This window comes from Cryptomeria japonica, chromosome 1 (genome assembly GCF_030272615.1).
Source record: "Cryptomeria japonica chromosome 1, Sugi_1.0, whole genome shotgun sequence".
Classification (NCBI taxonomy): domain Eukaryota; kingdom Viridiplantae; phylum Streptophyta; class Pinopsida; order Cupressales; family Cupressaceae; genus Cryptomeria; species Cryptomeria japonica.
Genome location: NC_081405.1, coordinates 502249693 through 502270203, shown reverse-complemented (window position 1 = coordinate 502270203; position 20511 = coordinate 502249693). Strand labels below are relative to the sequence as shown.

General features: G+C 39.4%; 1 protein-coding gene across 1 annotated transcript; it reads left to right on the top strand.

The window, feature by feature from the left end:
- The first annotated feature begins 482 nt into the window (after positions 1–482).
- On the top strand, positions 483–12782 carry LOC131071152 (uncharacterized). Its single transcript, XM_059210668.1, has 6 exons — positions 483–783; positions 5207–5424; positions 5590–6752; positions 6842–9419; positions 9525–11022; positions 12022–12782. Exons 1-6 carry the CDS (start codon positions 483–485, stop codon positions 12780–12782), a joined length of 6519 nt encoding a protein of 2172 aa, XP_059066651.1.
- Positions 12783–20511: the final 7729 nt, after the last annotated feature.

Below are 20511 nucleotides of genomic sequence, written 5' to 3'. Positions count from 1 at the left end.
TTTATTCTCAACACCTCCCTCCTCAAAGACCAAGATGTTCTAGGTGCCCTTAAGGTAGTCAGGTTCTTCAACCTTTAGCCTCAGCCTCCCCAATCCTGCACTCTCAGGTGGACAAGGAATGTCTCCTCCTGGCAAAAAGTACTCCAAACCATTGGCCAAAAGAAAGCCAAGGACTCTAAAGCCATGAAAAAAACTCTCACCCATTGCCTCCATTCCCTAGAGCAAGATATTCAAACCAACCCCCTCTCCCCTACCTTAGCCAAGCATGTTTCTAAAGCCAGAGATATCCTCAGAAAGCACCAGTAGGTCAAAATCAAGGGACCTTCATTAGAGCTCGCAACCACTGGCTCCAATTTGGAGCTAAAGGCTCCAAAATCTTCTTTAACCTCCTTAAGAAGAAACAAAACAGAGAAAAAATTGATAGAATAACTGTAGACAACAAGGAACTCCTGGATCTCAATGATAACAAAGAGGCCTTCGAAATGTTCTATGGAACTCTCTTTAGCTCAGAAGATAATGAGGCCTCGAAAGAGGCTCAACACAAATGCAGTACCATCATCCCTAAAAGAATCTCTGAATATGATGCTCTCCTCCTCAAAGCCAGGATCTCTATACAAGAAATTACTAATGCCATTAAAGCCCTCAAGGATAATAAGGCCCCAGGCCCTGATGGTCTCCTTGTGGAATTCTACAAAACCAATCTTGAATGGGTCATGCATGACCTCTATGACATATACAATGAATCTCTTGACAATGGAACCCTGGGGGAATTCATTAATAAAGGTATTGTTAAACTCATCCCTAAAGAATGAGAAAAAGCGCTCATTAAAAATTGGAGGCCAATCACCCTTCTCAATGTCTCCTACAAAATCCTTGCCAAAGCCTTAGCTACCCACCTTGAAAAGATTCTTCCAAAATTTATTTGCTCTACCCAAACTGGATTCATTAAAGGCAAATACATATTAGAAAACCTTGTCACTAGTTGGGAATCCATGGAATGGGCCAGAACCTCTGACCAAGACGCTGCCATGTTCCTTGTGGACTTTGAAAAAGCCTATGACAGAGTCGAGTGGGATTTCATCCTCATGATGCTCCGAGCTTTTGGCTTCCCTAACGAGTTATGTGACTATGTCCAAATTCTCCTCAAAGATGCTTCTGCCATGATTGAAGTTAATGGAACCCCATCCCAACCTATTCCTCTCTCTAGATCCATAAGGCAGGGCTGCCCTCTTGCCCCTGCTCTATTTGTTATTGCCTCAGATGCCCTCTTTTATCTCCTTAGAGATGATACTCTATCTCCTAGAGTCCATGGCATCGTGTTGTTGGATGACTCTGAATTGCTAAATATCCAATTTGCTGATGATACCTCTGTTTTCCTGGAGCTCTCTAGGCAAAACATCGATTCCCTCAACCTAAAAATTGACACCTTTGGTAAAGCCTCTGGAACTAGGATCTCCAGCTCCAAATCTATTTTACTTGGCTAGAAGGATGAACCTCCAAACTAGCTTCAGCAAGACGGGTACTCATGGGGAGGACCCAACATGATTGTCAAGTATCTCAGTATCCCCTTTTCTATTTCTCCCTATCTTCGAGACATGTAGACCTGGGTTAAGGGGAAAATTGATAAGAAGCTCAACAAGTGGGATAATAGGATCCTCTCCCTAGCAGGTAGGGTTCAAGTATGTCAAAAAATCCTCTCCTCATACAGTATCTACTACTATTCAATTTGGATGTTCAACAATTATCAAATTTATGAAATTCAAAAGGCTATCAGAGGTTTCCTTTGGTCTGATGGTAAGGGCAAATGAAAGGCACATGCAGTGAAATGGGTCTGGTGCCACTTAGACAAAAAAATTGGAGGTTTGGGTCTTAAGGATCTTAAGTTGCAAGGAATCTCCCTTGCCACCAAATGGATATTTCATGCACTAGATGGGCAAGAACCTTGGAAAATTCTTATCAGAAACAACATTCAAAATGGATTCCCCAAGGCTACCAAATCATGGAAAGCCCTCCCACTTAGTGATCTACTTGCTGGAAGTTTCTTGGTGTCTATCCAAGGCACCTGGGTCTTTAAGTCCATCTGGAAAGCCTGGAAGCATGTGCGTAGACATATTTGCAACTCTAGCTTTGACTTTGATAACACTATACATGGTGAAAGGTCGATATGGTGGAACCTCCACCATAATTCTAAGCCACTGGTCTTAACCCAAGGCTATTCTGCTAGATTTTGGCATAACAAGGGGATCAAGTATCTTATAGATATCCTGGAAAATGACAACCTCATCACCTGGGAGGAACTTAGTAGTAAATTTAATCTCCCTGCTTCACATAAGCGGACCTACAATATGATTAGGAATGCCTGTAACACCCTCACTCTCCCTAAGAACACTCATGTTGACATCCACAGGTACCTCTCATTCCTTTGGAAGGATGGCTCCCCCCTCCCAAAAATTAAGTCCAAAGTTATCTACAACTTGCTTAACCAAGACACCTCTGTGATCGACCATGTCAACACCCTATGGTATGTCCACCACAGCCCCACCGCCTGGTATAAAACCTTTGAGAACCTTTGGAAATCCCCCATCCCCTCTAAGATCAAGTGTTTCAGATGGTAACTCTTAGTAGATAGATTGCCTATTAGGAATAATGTAGTTGCATATGATCTTTGTTCTGTTTGCAATAAACCTGAGTCCACTCGACACATCTTCCTTGACTTCCCTTTTGCTAGGGAGATCTAGTTAATGTTTGGAATATCCATTACTGAGCATGTCTTCACTTATGATATAGTTACTGGTTTCGTCCATAATCTTAAAAAGGATGCTAACTTAATTTGGTAAATATTGTCTTCTTTTATCCTCTGGTTTATTTGGAAACTCAAAAATGAGGAGAAGTTCCAAGGTAACGCTAGGGAACTTACTGATTTTTTAAAAAATCTCACACACTATAAAATTGTTGTGCAGGTTTGCTTCCTAATGAATGTTGAACGAAAAAAACTCCTGCGGTTCCTCAAAGAAGGTTGAGCCACCATGTTTATATACAAGATGCAAGATGGGTATGAATGGGCAAGGATCACAAAAAATCAAACCGCCTTTGAGAGTGCAGTTAAGAAACTGATTAAAGAACTTCAAGATACCAGAGCTCCCCCTTTCAACAGGGTTGACATGTGCATACAAATCATGGAAAGGAAGAAGGTGGTCTGGATGGAAGGACCACAGGGGTGGACCACATGGCTGAAAGACCAGGATGAAATCCTCCTCTAGTTCCTTATGGCAGCAAGCACAACTTTATTTTGGAGTTTTCTTTTAGTGCATTGTATATGACACTCATCTAGTTCTTTTTGGTTTCACTGTTGAGGCCCTGCCTCCCCTGAACTCATCTGTATAACCATCTTTTTGGTCTCTTGATATATAATATAAAAAAATTATATAAAAATTAAATTATACATGAAAAGTAAATAAACATTATAATAAAAAAAAATTAAAAAGTATTCAACATGTATGTTAGTTTTTTAACTAAATTATATATAAAAAATAATATTTAAAAATAGTAATTTAAACAATTATTATAAATAATAAATGTATTACATTGATAAATAAATGTAAAACTAAGTGGGTGGGACTTGAATAGAACTGCCTTGTTTAAAGTTAATAATAAATAAAAAATCAAATTATACATGAAAACTAAATAAATATTATAATAAAAAAAATAAAAATGTATTCAACGTGTATGTTAGTTTTTGGTAAAGAGGTAGAATCAAAGTTTTGAATTTTGTCATTTTCTTTTATAGTGGGGAAAAATGCATGTTAACATTTGTTATATTGTTGTACAACCTGAGTTGGCCTAGCGGTGAAGAACTTGTGCTCTTGAAAGAGAGGTCACAAGTTCAAGTTTTTAAGTAATTAATTAAAGATCTCTCTTAGGTCCATTTTTTTGGCATCATGATCATGATATGTAAAACATATTCCTAAAATAAGACTATTTAAAGGGGTTAAGGTAAAACATCATGATCACCATTATTTCATTCATATGATCATGATATGAATGAAATAATGGTGAAGAGGCTAAAAAGTTTAATCATTGTTTTAAAGGAAAATGGAAAATGATTTCCATTTTTTATGGATGTGATGTGAATACGGCAATGGCTACGTAGGGGACAAAATGGCCCCCATGCCATGCCTTCCTTTCTCCATGCCCCCATGCCATGACGCCACTATCCAATCAACCTGTCCCGTCAGAAGCTCCGCCCCCAAAATTCATATTGTCCTGCCGCTTCCATATATTTTAATATGTTTTTAATTTATTATATATATATATATATATATATATATATATATATTTAAAAGTTACAATTAGTAATATAATAAATTAATAGTTGATTATATATTTAGATTTTTAATAATAAGTTATGTTTTTTTTTATATTATTTCTATTTATTTTAATAAAAATCATATTATAATATATATAATACATAATTGATGATTTTAAGATATATGTATTATATAGAAATTTTAATAATATTATTTTTTAATTTTTTACATACATATAAATAGGTAAATAATAGTTTATTTTTAATTGAGTTATACATATTTAAGTTAAAAAACATTATCAAATTTACTAAAACTAAAAATAAAAGTAATTAACTAAATTTCTTAGTTAAAAATATTATAGTAAAGTAATTAAGTTACACATATTTAAGTTAAAAAATATCAAAAACATTTACTAAAAGTAAAAATAAAAGTAACTAAGTTACTTAGTTAAAAATATTTAAGATAAAAATATTAACTTACACATATTTTTGATATTTTTTCATTTAAAAATAAAAGAAAAAATAAAAAATATCAAAAATATGTGTAATTAAGTCTATGTAACTAATATACAAAATATACAAATTTTACATATATATTAAAAAAAAATAAAAATATGTGTAAGTAATGTAAAATTTTAACATCCATAATATATAACTAATTAAGTGATTTTAACATATGTAAGTTAAAATTAATGATTAGTTACACATATTTAAGTTAAAAAAAAATTAAAAAATAAACTAAAAGTAACTAAGTTACTTAGTTAAAAATATTTAAGTGGGATGGCGTTTCGCGGAGCTCTGGTGCGAGCTAGGGCCCGCGTGCCCTAGCTTGTTTTCCCTGCATTCTGTGCGCGCCGGTGGCTGTGTTCTGCTCGTGGGGGGGGTTTTCTGGGTTCGTAGGGGTCTGGAGGGGTTTGGACAGGGGTTTAATCTCCTCTTTTCTGCGGCTGGGCATTTTTTCTGGCCGCCGTCTGGTGCGTGGGTCTCTTGGACGGGGGGCTCAAGGTCGTTTGGGCATTTGGGCCGACTGCCTTGCCTCTTTCCTTATTTTGTTTGGTACGTGGGCTCTTTTTTCCATGGAGAATCAGGGCCTTGCTTCTTCCCTAGATTTGGAGATGGTAGATCCATCCTCTTTGATGCATGCCAGTAACAAGGATCGGACTGAGTTTCCCCCTTCTGGGGAGGGTACCTCCTCGTCAAAAGGGTCTTTTTGAATTAAAAAAGTTAATGGATGTTTGGAGAGATCGGAAGATAGACCAGTTTTGGTTATTCAACCTGAGCAGGTTTTAGAAGATGTTGACTACTGGGGCAAGCATGCTCTTATATGCAAATTTTTGGGCCTTCGTCTCTCTCTTCCTGTGTTGGAGTCCTGGGCACGTTGGGTTTGGAACCCTGAAGGAGATATGGAGATTCTTTTAGCGGCTAATAACTACTTCCTGGTTATTTTTTCAAGCATAGCAGACAGGAATAGGGCTTTTGAGGGTGGCCCTTATTTCTTTAACCAAGTTGGGCTCTTCATCAAGCCTTGGCATATGGGCTTCAACTCTACGGAAGAGATCCCGTCGCGGGTGCCTGTGTGGGTTCGTTTGCCGAGGCTTCCGTTGGAATTTTGGAGGGAAGATATCCTCCACTCAATCTCTTTACTTCTTGGGAAACCTGTTGGATCGGCTTCACAGACTCAAGATCGTAAGGTAATCTCCTTTGCTTGCATTTGTGTTGAAGTTGATTTGAATAATCCACTACCAGACTCTATGGAAATTTGCATGGGTTCTTCCTCCTGGATTCAGCAGCTAGTTTATGAAACCCTCCCATTCAGATGCAGAATTTGCCATGAATATGGTCATCTTCATCGCAGATGCCCCAGATTGAATTCTTCCCCCTTGCCTGCCTCTGAACCTCCTAGGTTGAACAAGGGGAAAGCCCCAGTGTCTGATGGACCTGTTGATAAGGAGGGATTTACCCCAGTTAAATCCCGTAATAAAGGCAAAGGCAAGAAGAGACCTTGGATGGATAGACAGAATGATGACACATTTAACATGTTTGAGGTTCTGGATAGCGTAGTCCAAGAAGATGGTATTCCAACTGAGCTTTCTTCTGGGGTTAAGGGTCAAGTAGAGAATCAAGAGGTGGTTGCAAGGAAGGAGGAGCCGATTCTATCGTCAGGGGTTCAACAGGTTTGTCAACCGGCTTTGGACTTGCTCTCTCATGTTCAGAATATTGGTGGCCTCCAGGAGTCACAGATTATGGTGGGTAATGCTAGCTTGGCTCCTTGTCCGGAAGCTTTGAAGGCATCTGCGTATCCTGTGAAGGGTGCTAAGGCTCCTCCTGCCTTAGGCTTGCATCAAAAACATTTTAAAAAGGGGCCTCTAGATAAGCAGTCAAGGAGTGGAAGGAAGACTGATCAAGAGAAGGTCAAGATTATGGGGGATACTTTGGTTGAGTCTGGGTCTGTGAAACCCATTGATTCCCACTTCTCCCACCCCCCTAAATGATAGTCTTATCTTGGAATGTAAGGGGGTTGAACAACATCCCCAGACAAAAGGTTGTTCGCAGATTAATCGAGTCTCAGGCTCCGGATGTGGTATTCATTCAGGAAACCAAGCTTTCAGTGGATGGTTTGAATAATTGTGCTCTGCGTATCTGGCCCCAAGGCTATTGGCAGGGGGTGGGGGCGTTGGGCAGTTCTGGGGGGGTGGCTTGCTTTTGGAACCCAAGGAAAATCTCCCCCTTATGGTGGGTCTCTAGTCGGTCTTCTATCTCTATGGTTGCCTCCATTTTTGAAACTGGCGAAAGATGTCTTTTCTCCAATATTTATGCTCCTACTGATCTTCCAAGTAAGACACACCTTTGGGATCATATCAATTTTGTCCGTTCTCTGGACCCGTTTCTCCCATGGATTTTGGCTGGTGACTTTAATGCTATTATTAGTATGGATGAAAAACGAGGAGGGTTAGCCAGGCTTGATCCTTCCTCTCTTTTGCTCAGAGATAATATTGGTCTCCTTAACCTTGTTGACGTGAAGCCAATCAATGGAGTTTTTACTTGGAATAATAGGCGATGTGGTGATGAGGCTATCTCAGAACGACTTGATAGATTTCTGGTTTCCTATTATTGGATGAGTAGCAGGTGGACTACCAGTTCTGATATCCTAGATTGGAGGGGATCTGATCACTGGCCTATCAAACTTTGTGTCTCCTCTTATGGGGTCACCACAAATCCGTCCTTCAAATTTCAATTGATGTGGTTACGGGATCACTCTCTTTGGGATCTGGTGCTGGATTGGTGGTACGAAGGGCTTCCTGCTCATGGGAGGGCCATGTACACTTTTAGCAAACGGCTCCAACATGTGAAATATAGGCTTAAGAGGTGGAATAAACAATGTTTTGGGAATCTGCATGCTCAGAAACTTGCTACTCAGTCCACGCTGGATAGTGTCACTCGTCAGATTCGAGACCATGGGCTGTCCTCTGACCTTTTGAATGCTGAGTCCTTGGCCCTTAAGGGCTTAGAAGAGTGGGAGCTTCGGGAGGAGATTTTCTGGAAGCAAAAATCTCGTATTGATTGGCTTCAGGAGGGGGACAGGAACACATCTTTCTTCCATAACTCGGTCAAGGCCCGTAGGCAAGGGAGCTCCTTTTCCATGCTTGTCTCGAGTGATGGGACACAACTCTCATCCTGTGGTAAAATTTCGAGGGAAGCTGTCAACTATTTTTCTAATCTTTTTACTAGGGAGAATATTGCTGCTAGATCCGAGGAGAGGGCTATCTTGGATTCTATTCCTTGCTTGGTCTCAGATGAGATGAATGGGGCTCTTTTGGGTCCAATACTGATGCTTGAATTGGAGAAGGTTGTGTTTAGTATGAAAAAAGGCAAAGCTCCTGGCCCAGATGGATTTCCGATTAAGTTCTTCCAGGAATTTTGGGAAATAATAAAGTTTGATCTCCTTGAGGTGGTTCAGGAATCCCTTAGGAACAAACAAATGCTTAAGTCTTTGAATTCTACTTTTCTAGCTCTCATACCTAAGAAGGAGGGGGCTAATCGGATGGATCAATTCAGGCCTATTGCTTTATGCAATGTTGTCTACAAGATCATCACCAAATTGATTGCTGAGAGACTCAAACCTCTCCTTGGTGCTTTGATTTCTGCTGAGCAGGGAGGTTATGTGGAAGGGAGACAAATCTTGGATGGTGTCGTGATTGCTACGGAGGTTATTCACTCTATGGCTTCCTGTAAGGAGAGGGCGATGTTCATTAAGCTTGACATGGCTAAAGCTTATGATTGGGTGAGCTGGGAGTTCCTTCAGAATATCTTCTTGGCCTTTGGCTTTAAAGAGGAATGGGTGAGTTGGGTTCTCAGTTGTGTTACCTCATCCTCCTTCTCCATTCTCATTAATGGGGAATCTTCAGATTGGTTTAGTGCTTCTCGGGGACTCCGGCAAGGGGACCCTCTTTCCCCTTATCTTTTCATTATCATGGCAGAAGGTCTTGGTAGATTTATTAAATCTCAGGTGCGACAGGGTCGTATTCACGGCTGTAGCTGGAACAATGATCTCCCTCCCTGTTCTCACCTTCAATTTGTGGATGATACTGCATTGATGGGCTTGGCTAGAGTTAGTGAGGCAGTGAATTTCAGGAGAACTTTAGACATCTACTTGAAAGCTGCTGGTCAGAGTATTAATGATGATAAATCTTCCATTTATTTCTTTAATACTCCTCGTCTCATTCAGTACAGGATTGCTAGGATTCTTAGATTCCAAATTGGATCTCTTCCCCTGATGTACCTAGGGATTCCTTTGGCTTTGGGACCCCAACGGAGAGATTTTTGGCAGGGGATTTTGGATAAGTTCCGGAGTAAGGTTAGTCATTGGACTTACAGATGGCTCTCTTCTGCTGGTAGAGTGCTTCTCCTTAAAACTGTGGTGCAGGCTCTCCCTATTTATAGGTGTTGTGTGCAGATTCCTCCTGCCTCCTTTATGAGGGAGTTTGATGCTTTTTCCCGGCAATTCCTTTGGTCGGGAAACCTTCTTTCTTCGAAGTGGAGTTTAGTCAAGTGGGAGTCTGTCTGTAGGCTGAAGCATGCTGGGGGCCTTGGCCTTAGGTCTGTGGCTCTTATGGTTTCGGCTTTGGCGGCTAAGCTGTACTGGAGATGGTGCAACAACTAGGATCAGGAGTGGGCCAAGATTCTTTCTTTCAAGTATGTTCCTGGGGTTGAGAGTCAGGAAGTGCCGCGGATTGCTCTGTTGGGCAAAGGTTCTTGCATATGGGATATTCTTAAGAAGGGAGCTCAGCTTGTTAGGAATGGTCTCTTCTGGATCTGTAATAATGGATCTGATGCTCTTTTTTGGTTGGACTCTTGGGATGGTCACCCTCCCATCCTATCTAGTTTCCCTCAGCTTCTGCCTCTTTGCCAGATGTTCTCTGATGCTGGGTGGATTAAGGTGGAGCATTTTAAAACTGTTAAGTGTATTGGTCATCTGGAGGTGTCTTGCTGGAAGGATCCGCAAGAGTGGCCTGTGGGCGGTTCTGAGGAGGATCGGGCAGCTTTGTGTAAGGTCTTGGAAGGTAGGCTATGCAGCTCTCTGAAGGAGAGGGACAAATTGGCTTGGAGTCCTAGCCCAAAAGGTAATTATACTGTTGCTCAAGGCTATGCTGTGCTTGATAGGAATTTACATGGTCCTGCTGAGGTGCCTTGGTGGAGAAAGGTCTGGAACAACTTTTCTTGGCCCAAGTGTAACTTCTTTTTATGGTTGGTTGCCCAGAGGAAATGTCTCACTTGGGAGAATTTTCGTAAAAGGGGGTTTCAGGGACCTTCCATTTGTGTTCTTTGTTTGAGCAGTGAAGAATGCTCTTCCCACTTGTTCTTCCACTGCCCCTACTCTCATGAGATTTGGCACAGATGGTGGGAGGCTTGGCATCATGGTTGCATTCATGCTTCCTCCCTTATTGAGTTTTGGGAGAGTCTGGGCAGGCCTCCTGCGAAGACTCCTTTTCTTCAGGTGGTCTGGTTCATTGGGCCTAGTTTCATCCTTTGGAACCTTTGGCTGGAAAGGAACCGTAGAGTTTTTTGTGATTCCAGATTGGATAGCGGTCAACTGTGGACAAAGATTATCAATAGGCTTCAGGAGACTATTCATGCTAAATGTGATATGTCCGTAAGCATTGATCCTGGGGATGTTGTGGTTGTGCGAGATCTGAGCTTGGGTGCTAATAGTAGGGGTTGCTCTGCTAATATTATGACCCATCGTGTCAAGAAACGGGTCTGTCGTGATGGGAGATGGGCACCTCCTCCTGATGGGGTCCTGAAGATTAATACGGATGGATCTTCTCGGGGGAATCCTGGGCATGCTGGTATTGGGGGCATTGGTAGAAGTAAAGATGGTGATGTTGTTTTTTGCTTCTCTGTCTACAAAGGGCTTTACTCTAATAACCTGATGGAGGCCCTGGCTATTAAGACTGCTGTTGAGCGGGGTTGCTCTCTTGGCTGGAGGAGGATTATCTGTGAGTCTGACTCTCAGATTGTTGTGGATATGTTGAACAACCAGAGGTTGGATGGTGTTAGCTGGCATTTAGCTTTGATGGTCAGACAGATTTTAAGTGTATGTAGCTCCTTGGAATCTGTCTCTTTCTATCACATCCCTAGAGAATGGAATACCGTGGCTGACTGCTTGGCGAAGTGGGCCTCAGAGAAAGGGGATGGTTGGGATATCAGTCGTAGGGGTGAGTTACCTTCTGATTATCGAGGGATTTTGGAGAGAGCTTTATTGGAAGACAGGACTATGTAGTGTTGTTGTTTGGTTTGTTGCTTGTTCTCCTTTTTACTGAGCCTTTGGCTTCTGCCTTGTATCTCGATTTGGATTGAATAAATTTTATCCCCTTCTTTTCAAAAAAAAAAAGTTAAAAATATTTAAGTGACTAAGTTACACGTATTTAAGTTAAGAAATATCAAAAATTTACTAAACTAAAAATAAAAGGAACTAAGTAACTAAGTTAATTAAAAATATTTAATTAAGTTACACATATTTTTAAAAGCTTCTTTTTAATTATATTTTACTTTTATTTTTAAGTTATATTAATAATTTTTTTAATATATGTGTTAAATTTTTATATTAGTTACACATATTTTTACTTAATTACAACTTTTTTACTTTTATTTTTAAATTAAATTTATTATTAAAAAAAGAAATATATAATTAAAAAATTAAATTGTTATTTACCTAATGTATTTTAAAAAGTTAAAAAATAATACTTTTAAAATTTACATATATGTTGAAATCACATAATTATATATTATAATACAATTATATTAAAATAAATAAAAATAAAAAAATTAAATATAGAACTTATTATTAAAATAAAACATTAAAAAGAAAAAATAAATAAAACATAAAAACATAAACAATAAAAATAAAATTTTAAAAGAAGTTAAAGGAGTAAAACTTAAAACAATATAAATTAAAACATTAAAGATTAATAATAAAAATTAAAAAATGTAAACATATAACTCAAATTAAAAATAAACTATTATTTACCTATTTATATGTATGTAAAAATTTAAAAATTATTTTATTAAAATTTCTATATAATACATATATCTTAAAATCATCAATTAAGTATTATATATATTATAATATGATTTTTATTAAAATAAATAGAAAAATAATTGGTCTGCTTTTTCGCTGACGAAGCTGCAAGTTTGAAATCTCCGAATATTCGAAGGGATCCTGCTCTTTCCGTCCACGGTGGTGAGCGATGGTGGAGGATCGTCGGCGACTCCCGGCAATGACAGACATCCAGGTGTGTTCTCTCCATTAAAAGCATTAGATAGCATGGAATTAAATGTAAGTCCTGGCTTCGGCCTCCCTCCCAATCCCGTACCCTCCTCGCATGCGAGCGGACTTGAATGCCCGTCTGATGGCAATAATACTACCTTGCCCATCCCACCCAAACCAGTCACTGCTATTCCTACCAGACCCAAAACATTTTCGGAAGCGGTTTCGAACGCAGGCTTTGCGGTGGATGTTAGTGCTAGGTTCCTCTGCCCCGCCTCCTATGGAGCCTCCAACACCAGTAAGGGCCCTGGGGTTGCTGATAACCCTTTCTCTGTTTTGCCAAATCCTGAAATGCTGGTTGAAATATTGAATGAAAAAAATAGACTTAGGAATTATGCTATTTTTTTCTCTGCTGTCGAACTGGATAAGTGCCCTCCACGCAAGTTTCTTGACGACTGGTTTCACAATTATTGGAGTTTGAAACTAGGTTTCCACATATCTTTTTGCAGACAAATACAGAGGGGCCTATATGTTATTTTCTTTGTCTCGCAGGAAGCACAGGCCGAAGTTGTTAAAAAACAATACTGGAATGTTGGCTCCACTTCATTCCGCGCTCTGGCATGGTCACCAGAAGCCATACACGATGAAGTTATAGCTCTCTCCGCCCCTAGGTGGATTCTGGTTAAACATGTCCCTCCCTACCTATGACGATTTCTACCACAATTATTGGAACCCTTGGGTAGGGTCATCCGAATGGATGATACAGTTAGATTGGTACCCCATTTAGATGCCCGCATCCTCATAGCACTCAAGCCTGGAACAGATATCCCGAAAACCCTAAATATTGACATTGCTGAAGAAAAGATTACATGTCCTATCGAAATCCTAGGCAGATTAAATGCCTGTTTTTTGTGCCATAGAGAAGGACACAGACGAAGAGACTGTCCAATTATCCAAAGGAAACTGGATACTCCTTCTGATAAAACCACTAGAGATAACCCTCCCCAAATCCCTCCCAGTAACAATACTTCCGCCTCTCAACCTGTCCAGCCATCTACCCAAAATGCTCACCTCAACCCTCATTGCACTCCTCTGTCTTCAGTCTCTGCCCCTCCTCAGATCACCAATACCGTTTCCCCTCTGCCCACACAATGCCCTGATGCCTCTGCGGGTATCTCGGATGGTTTCTTAACTACTACCAAGAAAAGGCGTAGGAAAACGGATAGAAAGAAGGATGTATTGAATCCGCAAGCCCCTCCCATCTCGAACAGCTCCATCTCGGATTTCCCACTAAATTGTGATCTTACTGACAAAACTTGTATTACTCCTAAAGCCCTAACCTCACATAAAACTCTTAAGGAAATCGATGATAACTGTACCATTGAAGTTATTCCCGCTTGTAATCCCACTATGGTCTCTTGTAACATCAAGCAGCCCATGGAGGAAGACAAACTGATGATGCTTGAGTTGGATTATGAGAATGAAGGTATGGAAGAATTCCCCATTTCGAAAAGATGGGGAAGACCTACGGGATCAAAAAATAAAAACTCTGGAAACAAAAAGAAAGAGGATCCCTCCCCGAATAATGCGACTCCCATCCAGGGAGTGGATATGCAGTGTCTTCCCCTGACCATTGGTTCTCAATGAACTGTATATCCTGGAATATAAGGGGCCTTGAGTCCCCGGATAGGAAATATGTCATAAAAAAATACCTTGACTCTCATCCTAACCTGGACTTCTTGATGCTCCAAGAGATCAAAGCGGTTGATTTCACCCTCCATAATAATTTGGTTTTTCTATGGAAGGATGCAGTTAAGTATCACACCCTTCATTCTAGGGGTAGAGGAGGAGTTGCTCTTCTTGTTAGCCCTAAATGGAGTAACTATATTACTAATCATGGGATATCCCCATGTAATCGAGCTGTCTGGGTTACCATTAACCATAACAACAATTGTTTTGGCATATGCTCTGTTTATGCTTCCAATGATTGGAATGAAAGAATATCTCTTTGGGACTGGATTAATGATCTTCCTGACCTGCCCTGGATTGTGGGGGGAGACTTTAATATGGTTGAATCTCAAATAGATAAGGAGGGGGGCCTCCCCTTTACCTGGAAGGATAGAGAAAAGCTTCACTGGGATAGAATGAAAAGAAATAAACTATTCTTTGATCCTCTTGCTGGAAATAAAGATCTTTCACCTGGAATATGGCACACATGGTGCAATTTTCAGCAAGGGGACAACAGAATATATTCAAGGTTGGATAGGTTTTATGCAAATAAGAATTTTTTTTCTATCCTCCCAGATAAATGGGGGAACTCTGTTTTAGTCACATCGACCACGCTTTCTGATCATCACCCCATAAAAACCAGCTTTATTATCAATAGATCCCCGACTCCTCGTCGGTCTGTTGATGCTAAATTCATACTGAATACCAGTCTTCTGAAAGATGAAGATATCTTAGCCGCTGTTAATATTATCAACTTGATCAATAAAAATCATTATCCTCATCTTAATGATATTGAAAAATGGGACCTTAATGTTAGCTCTTGGCAGAACTTTCTTAAAACGATTGGCCAAAAAAGAGCCAAAGACTATAGACGCATTGAAAATACCCTCTCTGCTAACCTTCAGATTGCTGAATCCCGCATTCAAGCCAACCCCTCTGACTTCAACCTTCCTGCCCAGCTCATCTATGCTAAGGATACTCTTAGTAAACATCTCCAGGCCAAAACTCGAGGTGCAAAAATTAGATCTTGAGCCAATTGGTTACAATTCGGAGACAGGGGATCAAGATTCTTCTTCAATCTTTTGAAGCATAAACAGACTAATGAAGCTATTGACAGAATTATCATCAATAATCAGGACATTACCAACCCCGATATGATAAAAGATGCCTTTGCAAAATACTACCAGGATCTCTTTACATCCGAAGATTCTGAGGAAGCAAATAACATCAGGAACCAATGCTTCTCCCTTATTCCCAAAAAGATCACCGAACAAGATGCTGCTCTCCTCTCTGTTGAGATCACAATGGGGGAAATCGAGAAAGCAATCCTTTCACTGCAGAACGACAAGGCCCCCGGACCCGATGGCCTGCCTGCTGAATTCTATAAAGCCAACATTAGTTGGATCTGTCATGATCTTCTTAATGTATACTCGGCGGCATTAGTTAGAGGTTCTTTAGGTATGAATATCAATAAGGGCATCATCAAACTCATCCCCAAAGATGGAGATAAGGCTCTTATTAAAAACTGGAGGCCGATTACTCTGCTTAATGTCTCCTATAAAATTTTAGCGAAAATCCTTACTCTGCGGCTTCAAAACATCCTCCCCAAGATTATTGGCTCAACACAGACTGGGTTCATTAAGGGAAGGTATATTTTAGAAAATGTGATAACTAGCTGGGAAGCTATGCATTGGGCTAAGCAGTCCCAGCAAAACTCTGCCATGCTGCTTTTAGACTTCGAGAAAGCTTATGATCGAGTAGAATGGAATTTCATCACCATGACTCTTGAAGCTTTTGGTTTTCCTAGCAGATTTTGTGAATTTGTTAAAATGATGATGAAAGATGTTTTTGCCTAGATTGATATCAATGGATCCTTATCCGAGGCCTTCCCTCTGGGTAGATCTATCAAACAGGGCTGCCCCCTGGCCCCTGCCCTTTTTGTGATTTCCTCAGAAGCTCTCCACTATATTCTTAAAGATCACTCTATGTCCCCTGCTGTTAGAGGTATCCGGCGCCCTAACAATGAAGAGCTCATCACCAGTCAGTTTGCCGATGACACTACTGTCTTCTTTGAAGCCTGTGACAGCAACTTTGAAGCGCTTCAAAACAAACTTAAGACATTCTGCATTATATCCGGAGCAAAGATCTCCTACTCCAAATCTACCTGTCTTGGATGGCATGAAGTTCCTCCTAACTGGAGTAATAGATTTCAATATCAATGGGGAGGTCCTCACCTGGTGGTTAGATACCTTGGAATTCCCTTTTCTGTGGACCCCTCTCTTAAGGCTATGTGGCTTTGGATCAAAGACAAAATTAACTCCAAGCTTAATAAGTGGCATAACCGTTCCCTTTCTCTTGCTGGCAGGGTTCAAGTTTGCCAGAAAATTCTCTCATCCTATAACATATACTTCTCTTCAGCCTGGTTGTTCAATAACTATCAGATATTTGAGATCCAGAAGGCCATTAGACAATTCCTTTGGTCTGATGGCAGAGGAACTAGGAAAATGCATGCTGTTAAGTGGCAATGGTGTCATACGGACAGCCTCCTTGGGGGATTGGGCTTGAAGGATCTCAGAATTCAAGGAGTTGCTCTTGCCGCTAAATGGATCTTCCACTCTATGGAGGGTGACTCCCCATGGAAAATCCTTATTAGAAACAACATAGAAATGGGTTTCCCTAAGCATGCCAAATCCTGGAAGGGCCTGCCCCTTGCTGATCTGATCATGGGTAGCTTTCCTATTAAGGTCCATGGATCTGCAGTTTTCTGCTCCATTTGGAGGGCTTGGGAACAGGTTAGAAAGTTTGTAAACAATAAGGACTACCATGATAGTCAAACTCTATACGGCGAAAGATCTATTTGGTGGAACTTACAGCTCTCGGGAAAGCCCTTAGCCCTCTCACAAGGCTGCTCTGCCAGGTACTGGAACAATAAAGGGATATCCCAATTGATTGACCTATTTGAACATAACCAACTGATGCCTTGGAATGATCTCAAAACTAAATTTAACATTCTTGACTCGCAAAAGAAAACATATAATATGATTGTTAAAGCCACTAAAGATCTCCCCATGACCTGCTATGTGGATTCCAATAGGTTCCTTCAGTGCAAATGGCCTGATGGTAACATCTTCAGCAAGATTAAGGCAAAAAATATTTACAATGTTATCAATCATAACAGCTCCATCATTGAACATATTAATGCTCTTTGGTATACCTCCCTTGATAGTTGTTCCTGGAAGAAACTCCTTAACCACCTTTGGAAGGGGCCCATTGAACCTAAGATTAAATACTTTAGATGACTGTTGTTGCTGAACAGACTCCCTGTCAGGAACTTGGAAGCTCAAACTGAATACTGTAAATTCTGTAAGATGCCTGAAACTTGTAGACATATCTTTTTTGATTGTATTTTTGCCAGGAAAATTTGGCAAATGTTTGATATATCTTATCCACTTGATTACTCCATTTTGAGTATTGTGACTGGACATATTTATGGGATTAAAAAGGATACTAATCTTTTTTGGTACATCCTCTCTTCTAACATCTTGTGGCAACTCTGGAAGTGCAGGAACGAGGAAAAATATCAAGACAAACCCCGGTCCCTTACTGAGTTTTACCATAAACTCACATATTTTAAAATCCTCTTGCAGGTCTATACCATGATGATGATTGATAAAGACAAGCTTAGGTAGTTCCTGAAGACCGGTCACGCCACCTTCTTTGTTTATGAGATGAAGCACGGCTACGAGTGGAGAAAGAACATTGATGACATCAAAGCTTTTGACAAGACCCTGAACAAAATGAACCAAGAAATAAGGCGGAACAAGAACACCAAAAAGGAGGTGCTTGCCATGCTGATCCAGGAAAACAAGAAAGTTGTTTGGATGGAGGGGGATAAGGGATGGACGACCTAGGTTGATGCCATTGATGGCATCCTGCCTTAGTCTGTCTTCTTTTGATGCTGCTTTTGTAGTAAACATGTCTATATTGTATACTCTCTTTTGATCTCCTTGATGTGAGGCCCTGCCTCATCCCCTTTTTTTGCTGCCTCTATGAGGCCCGGACTTGATTATGTCTAACTGTATATTTTTAAATCCTTATTATTAATACAAAAAAAATAAATAGAAATTAAAAAAGAAAACATATAACTTATTATTAAAAAATCTAAATATATAATCAGCTATTAATTTATTATTATATTACTACTTGTAACTTTTAAATATACATATAATAAATTAAAAACATATTAAAATATATGGAGGTGGCAGGATAGTACGAATTTTGGGGGCGGAGCTTCTGACGGGACAGGTTGATTGGAGGGTGGACCGTGGCGTCATGGCATGGGGGCATGGGGGCATGAAGGCATGGGGGGCCGTTTTGTCCCCTGCGTAGCCATTGCCATGTGAATACTACTTGCTATAGAAGTACATAAGAAAAGACAGTCCTCGATTGTATCATAAATATGTGTTCCTTTAATTAATGGAGATGCATTGGGAAAAGTCAGTATTGCCATGTGAGATGGGCAGATTTTGGACAGAGTTTGCAGGTGAAAATATCACGAAATGCGAAAACAATGAGCCAAAAACGACATACCTAAATAGAAATGAAATACGGATGAAAAATGATACAAATAAAATTAAATACGGATGAAAATCGATCAACGGTCAAAGATGTTTCAATCGTCTTGCATTGCATTTAGACAATACCAACCGTACTTGATTTTTAAAGTTAGCCTTTGCATCTCACATAAGGAGACGCCTTCTGCGTAAGTAAACTTCATCTAAAATAGAGGTGGAAATGAGAACAATTTGTCACTTTTTTAATTAAATGTTATAATGTCAAAAGTAACACAAAATGTAGCATTTGTATCTTGTATTCTGATTTTCAATTTGATTAATAGATAAAAAATACAGTTAAAAAATGTATTCAGATTTACCAATGTTAAATTAAATGATCAAGTCCATATAGTAGGCATCTAGATAAAGATGAGTTCTGGTCAAAGAATGCACTTCATTTTTAATGCCGGCGGCTGAGACTTATATCATGGACATTCCTATATAACTCTGATTGTTAAATTAAATGATCAAGTCCATATAATAGGCATCTAGATAAAGATGAGTTCTGGTCAAAGAATCCACTTCATTTTTAATGCCGGCGGCTGAGACTTATATCATGGAGACTCCTTCCTATATAACTCTGATTGTTTTATTTGGGTATGAAATATGAATGTCCCAGCAGCTGATATGGAGCCCCACACCGGAGAAATCTGTGCACATAGCATGTTCGAGAGCGAGGAAGAAGAACTCGCCGGACAGGCACAAGCATGGAAATACACATTTGCGTTTGTGGAGTCTTTGGCGGTGAAGTCCGTCGTTCTGCTCGGAATCCCCGACATCATTGCGCGCCACGGCCCCAAAGCAACGCTTTCCCTCTCACAATAATGTCTTTCTCTTACACTTTCTCTCGAGCACCAGCACCAAAAAATTGGCCCATCCCTTGCAGAGCACATTTCAAATTTTTCTTACATTCTCTAAGTGTCTCAAATTAAAGTTGATTTATGGTAAAATAAATAAATTGGATTCATTATTCCCACAATCTTTTGAATGAAAATAATATTATTTATCAAATATGACAATAAATAAAATAAAAAAGTAACATCCAAATAAATTTGCATTATTAATTTTTTTATAATCAAAATGAAAAAAGTTAAAAAAATTAGATAACTTATATTACATTAATAAGACTTTCACTCTTTCATCCAATAGAATTTTAGATAAATTAAAATCTGTCTTAAAAAATTAAGAAAAACATATATTTTGAAATCTGATCCAATTATTTTAATTCTAACATCATTAATTTTTAGTATTCCTATGTAACAAACTAATAATAATGATAAGCATAGAACAAGTAAAATGGAATGGATAAGTACTAGCAATTGCACCTTGGTGTGCAATGGGTATGCCAAATATGTATGAAAGGTCAATTAACATTTTCTTTGTCTATTGTTTGTGTAGACATATAATCCCGCACACAGTTTGAATACATTTTTGTAGTACATGAGGTTAATTTAGGCAAATTTGATAATAATGTTGCTTGTACAAACAAGATATCAATGAGAAAGTGATAGTTAAATGTCTCATAACAATTATGATCAGAGTGGCAATGATCTATAATGGTGGCTGCAAACTCGACAACAAGGGCTTGGTGTTCAATATTTTTATGTTGTGGTTGGATGTGTATGTCTCCAACCATTATTGTTTGTTGTTTGTGAATGGATGTGTTTTTCCCAATCATAAGATGATGTAAATGAATGGATGTGTTTGTCCCCATTTGGAAGATGTTGTAAGTGATTGGAAGTGTTTGTTCCTAGTCACAAGAGTTGGTAATTATGATTGGATTTGTTTGTCCCCAATCATTTTTGTTGTGAGTAGATGTGTGTGTCCCTGTTCATAACCTTGATAATGGATAGATGCATTAGTCCTTATCCTTGGTTCCATGGGTAGATGCGTTTGTCCCTATCCTTGGATGATAGTATAGTGAGACTAGTTTAACTATTGCTTGTCACAAGTAGATGTGTATGTCCCTACTCATACCTTATGATGGACTACGAAATGTATTCATCAAGTACTGCCGGTCCACTATCCCCATTTGGAGAATGATGCAATATGGGGTATTATAAATATTGCATCATTTATAGGATGCATATAGAAAT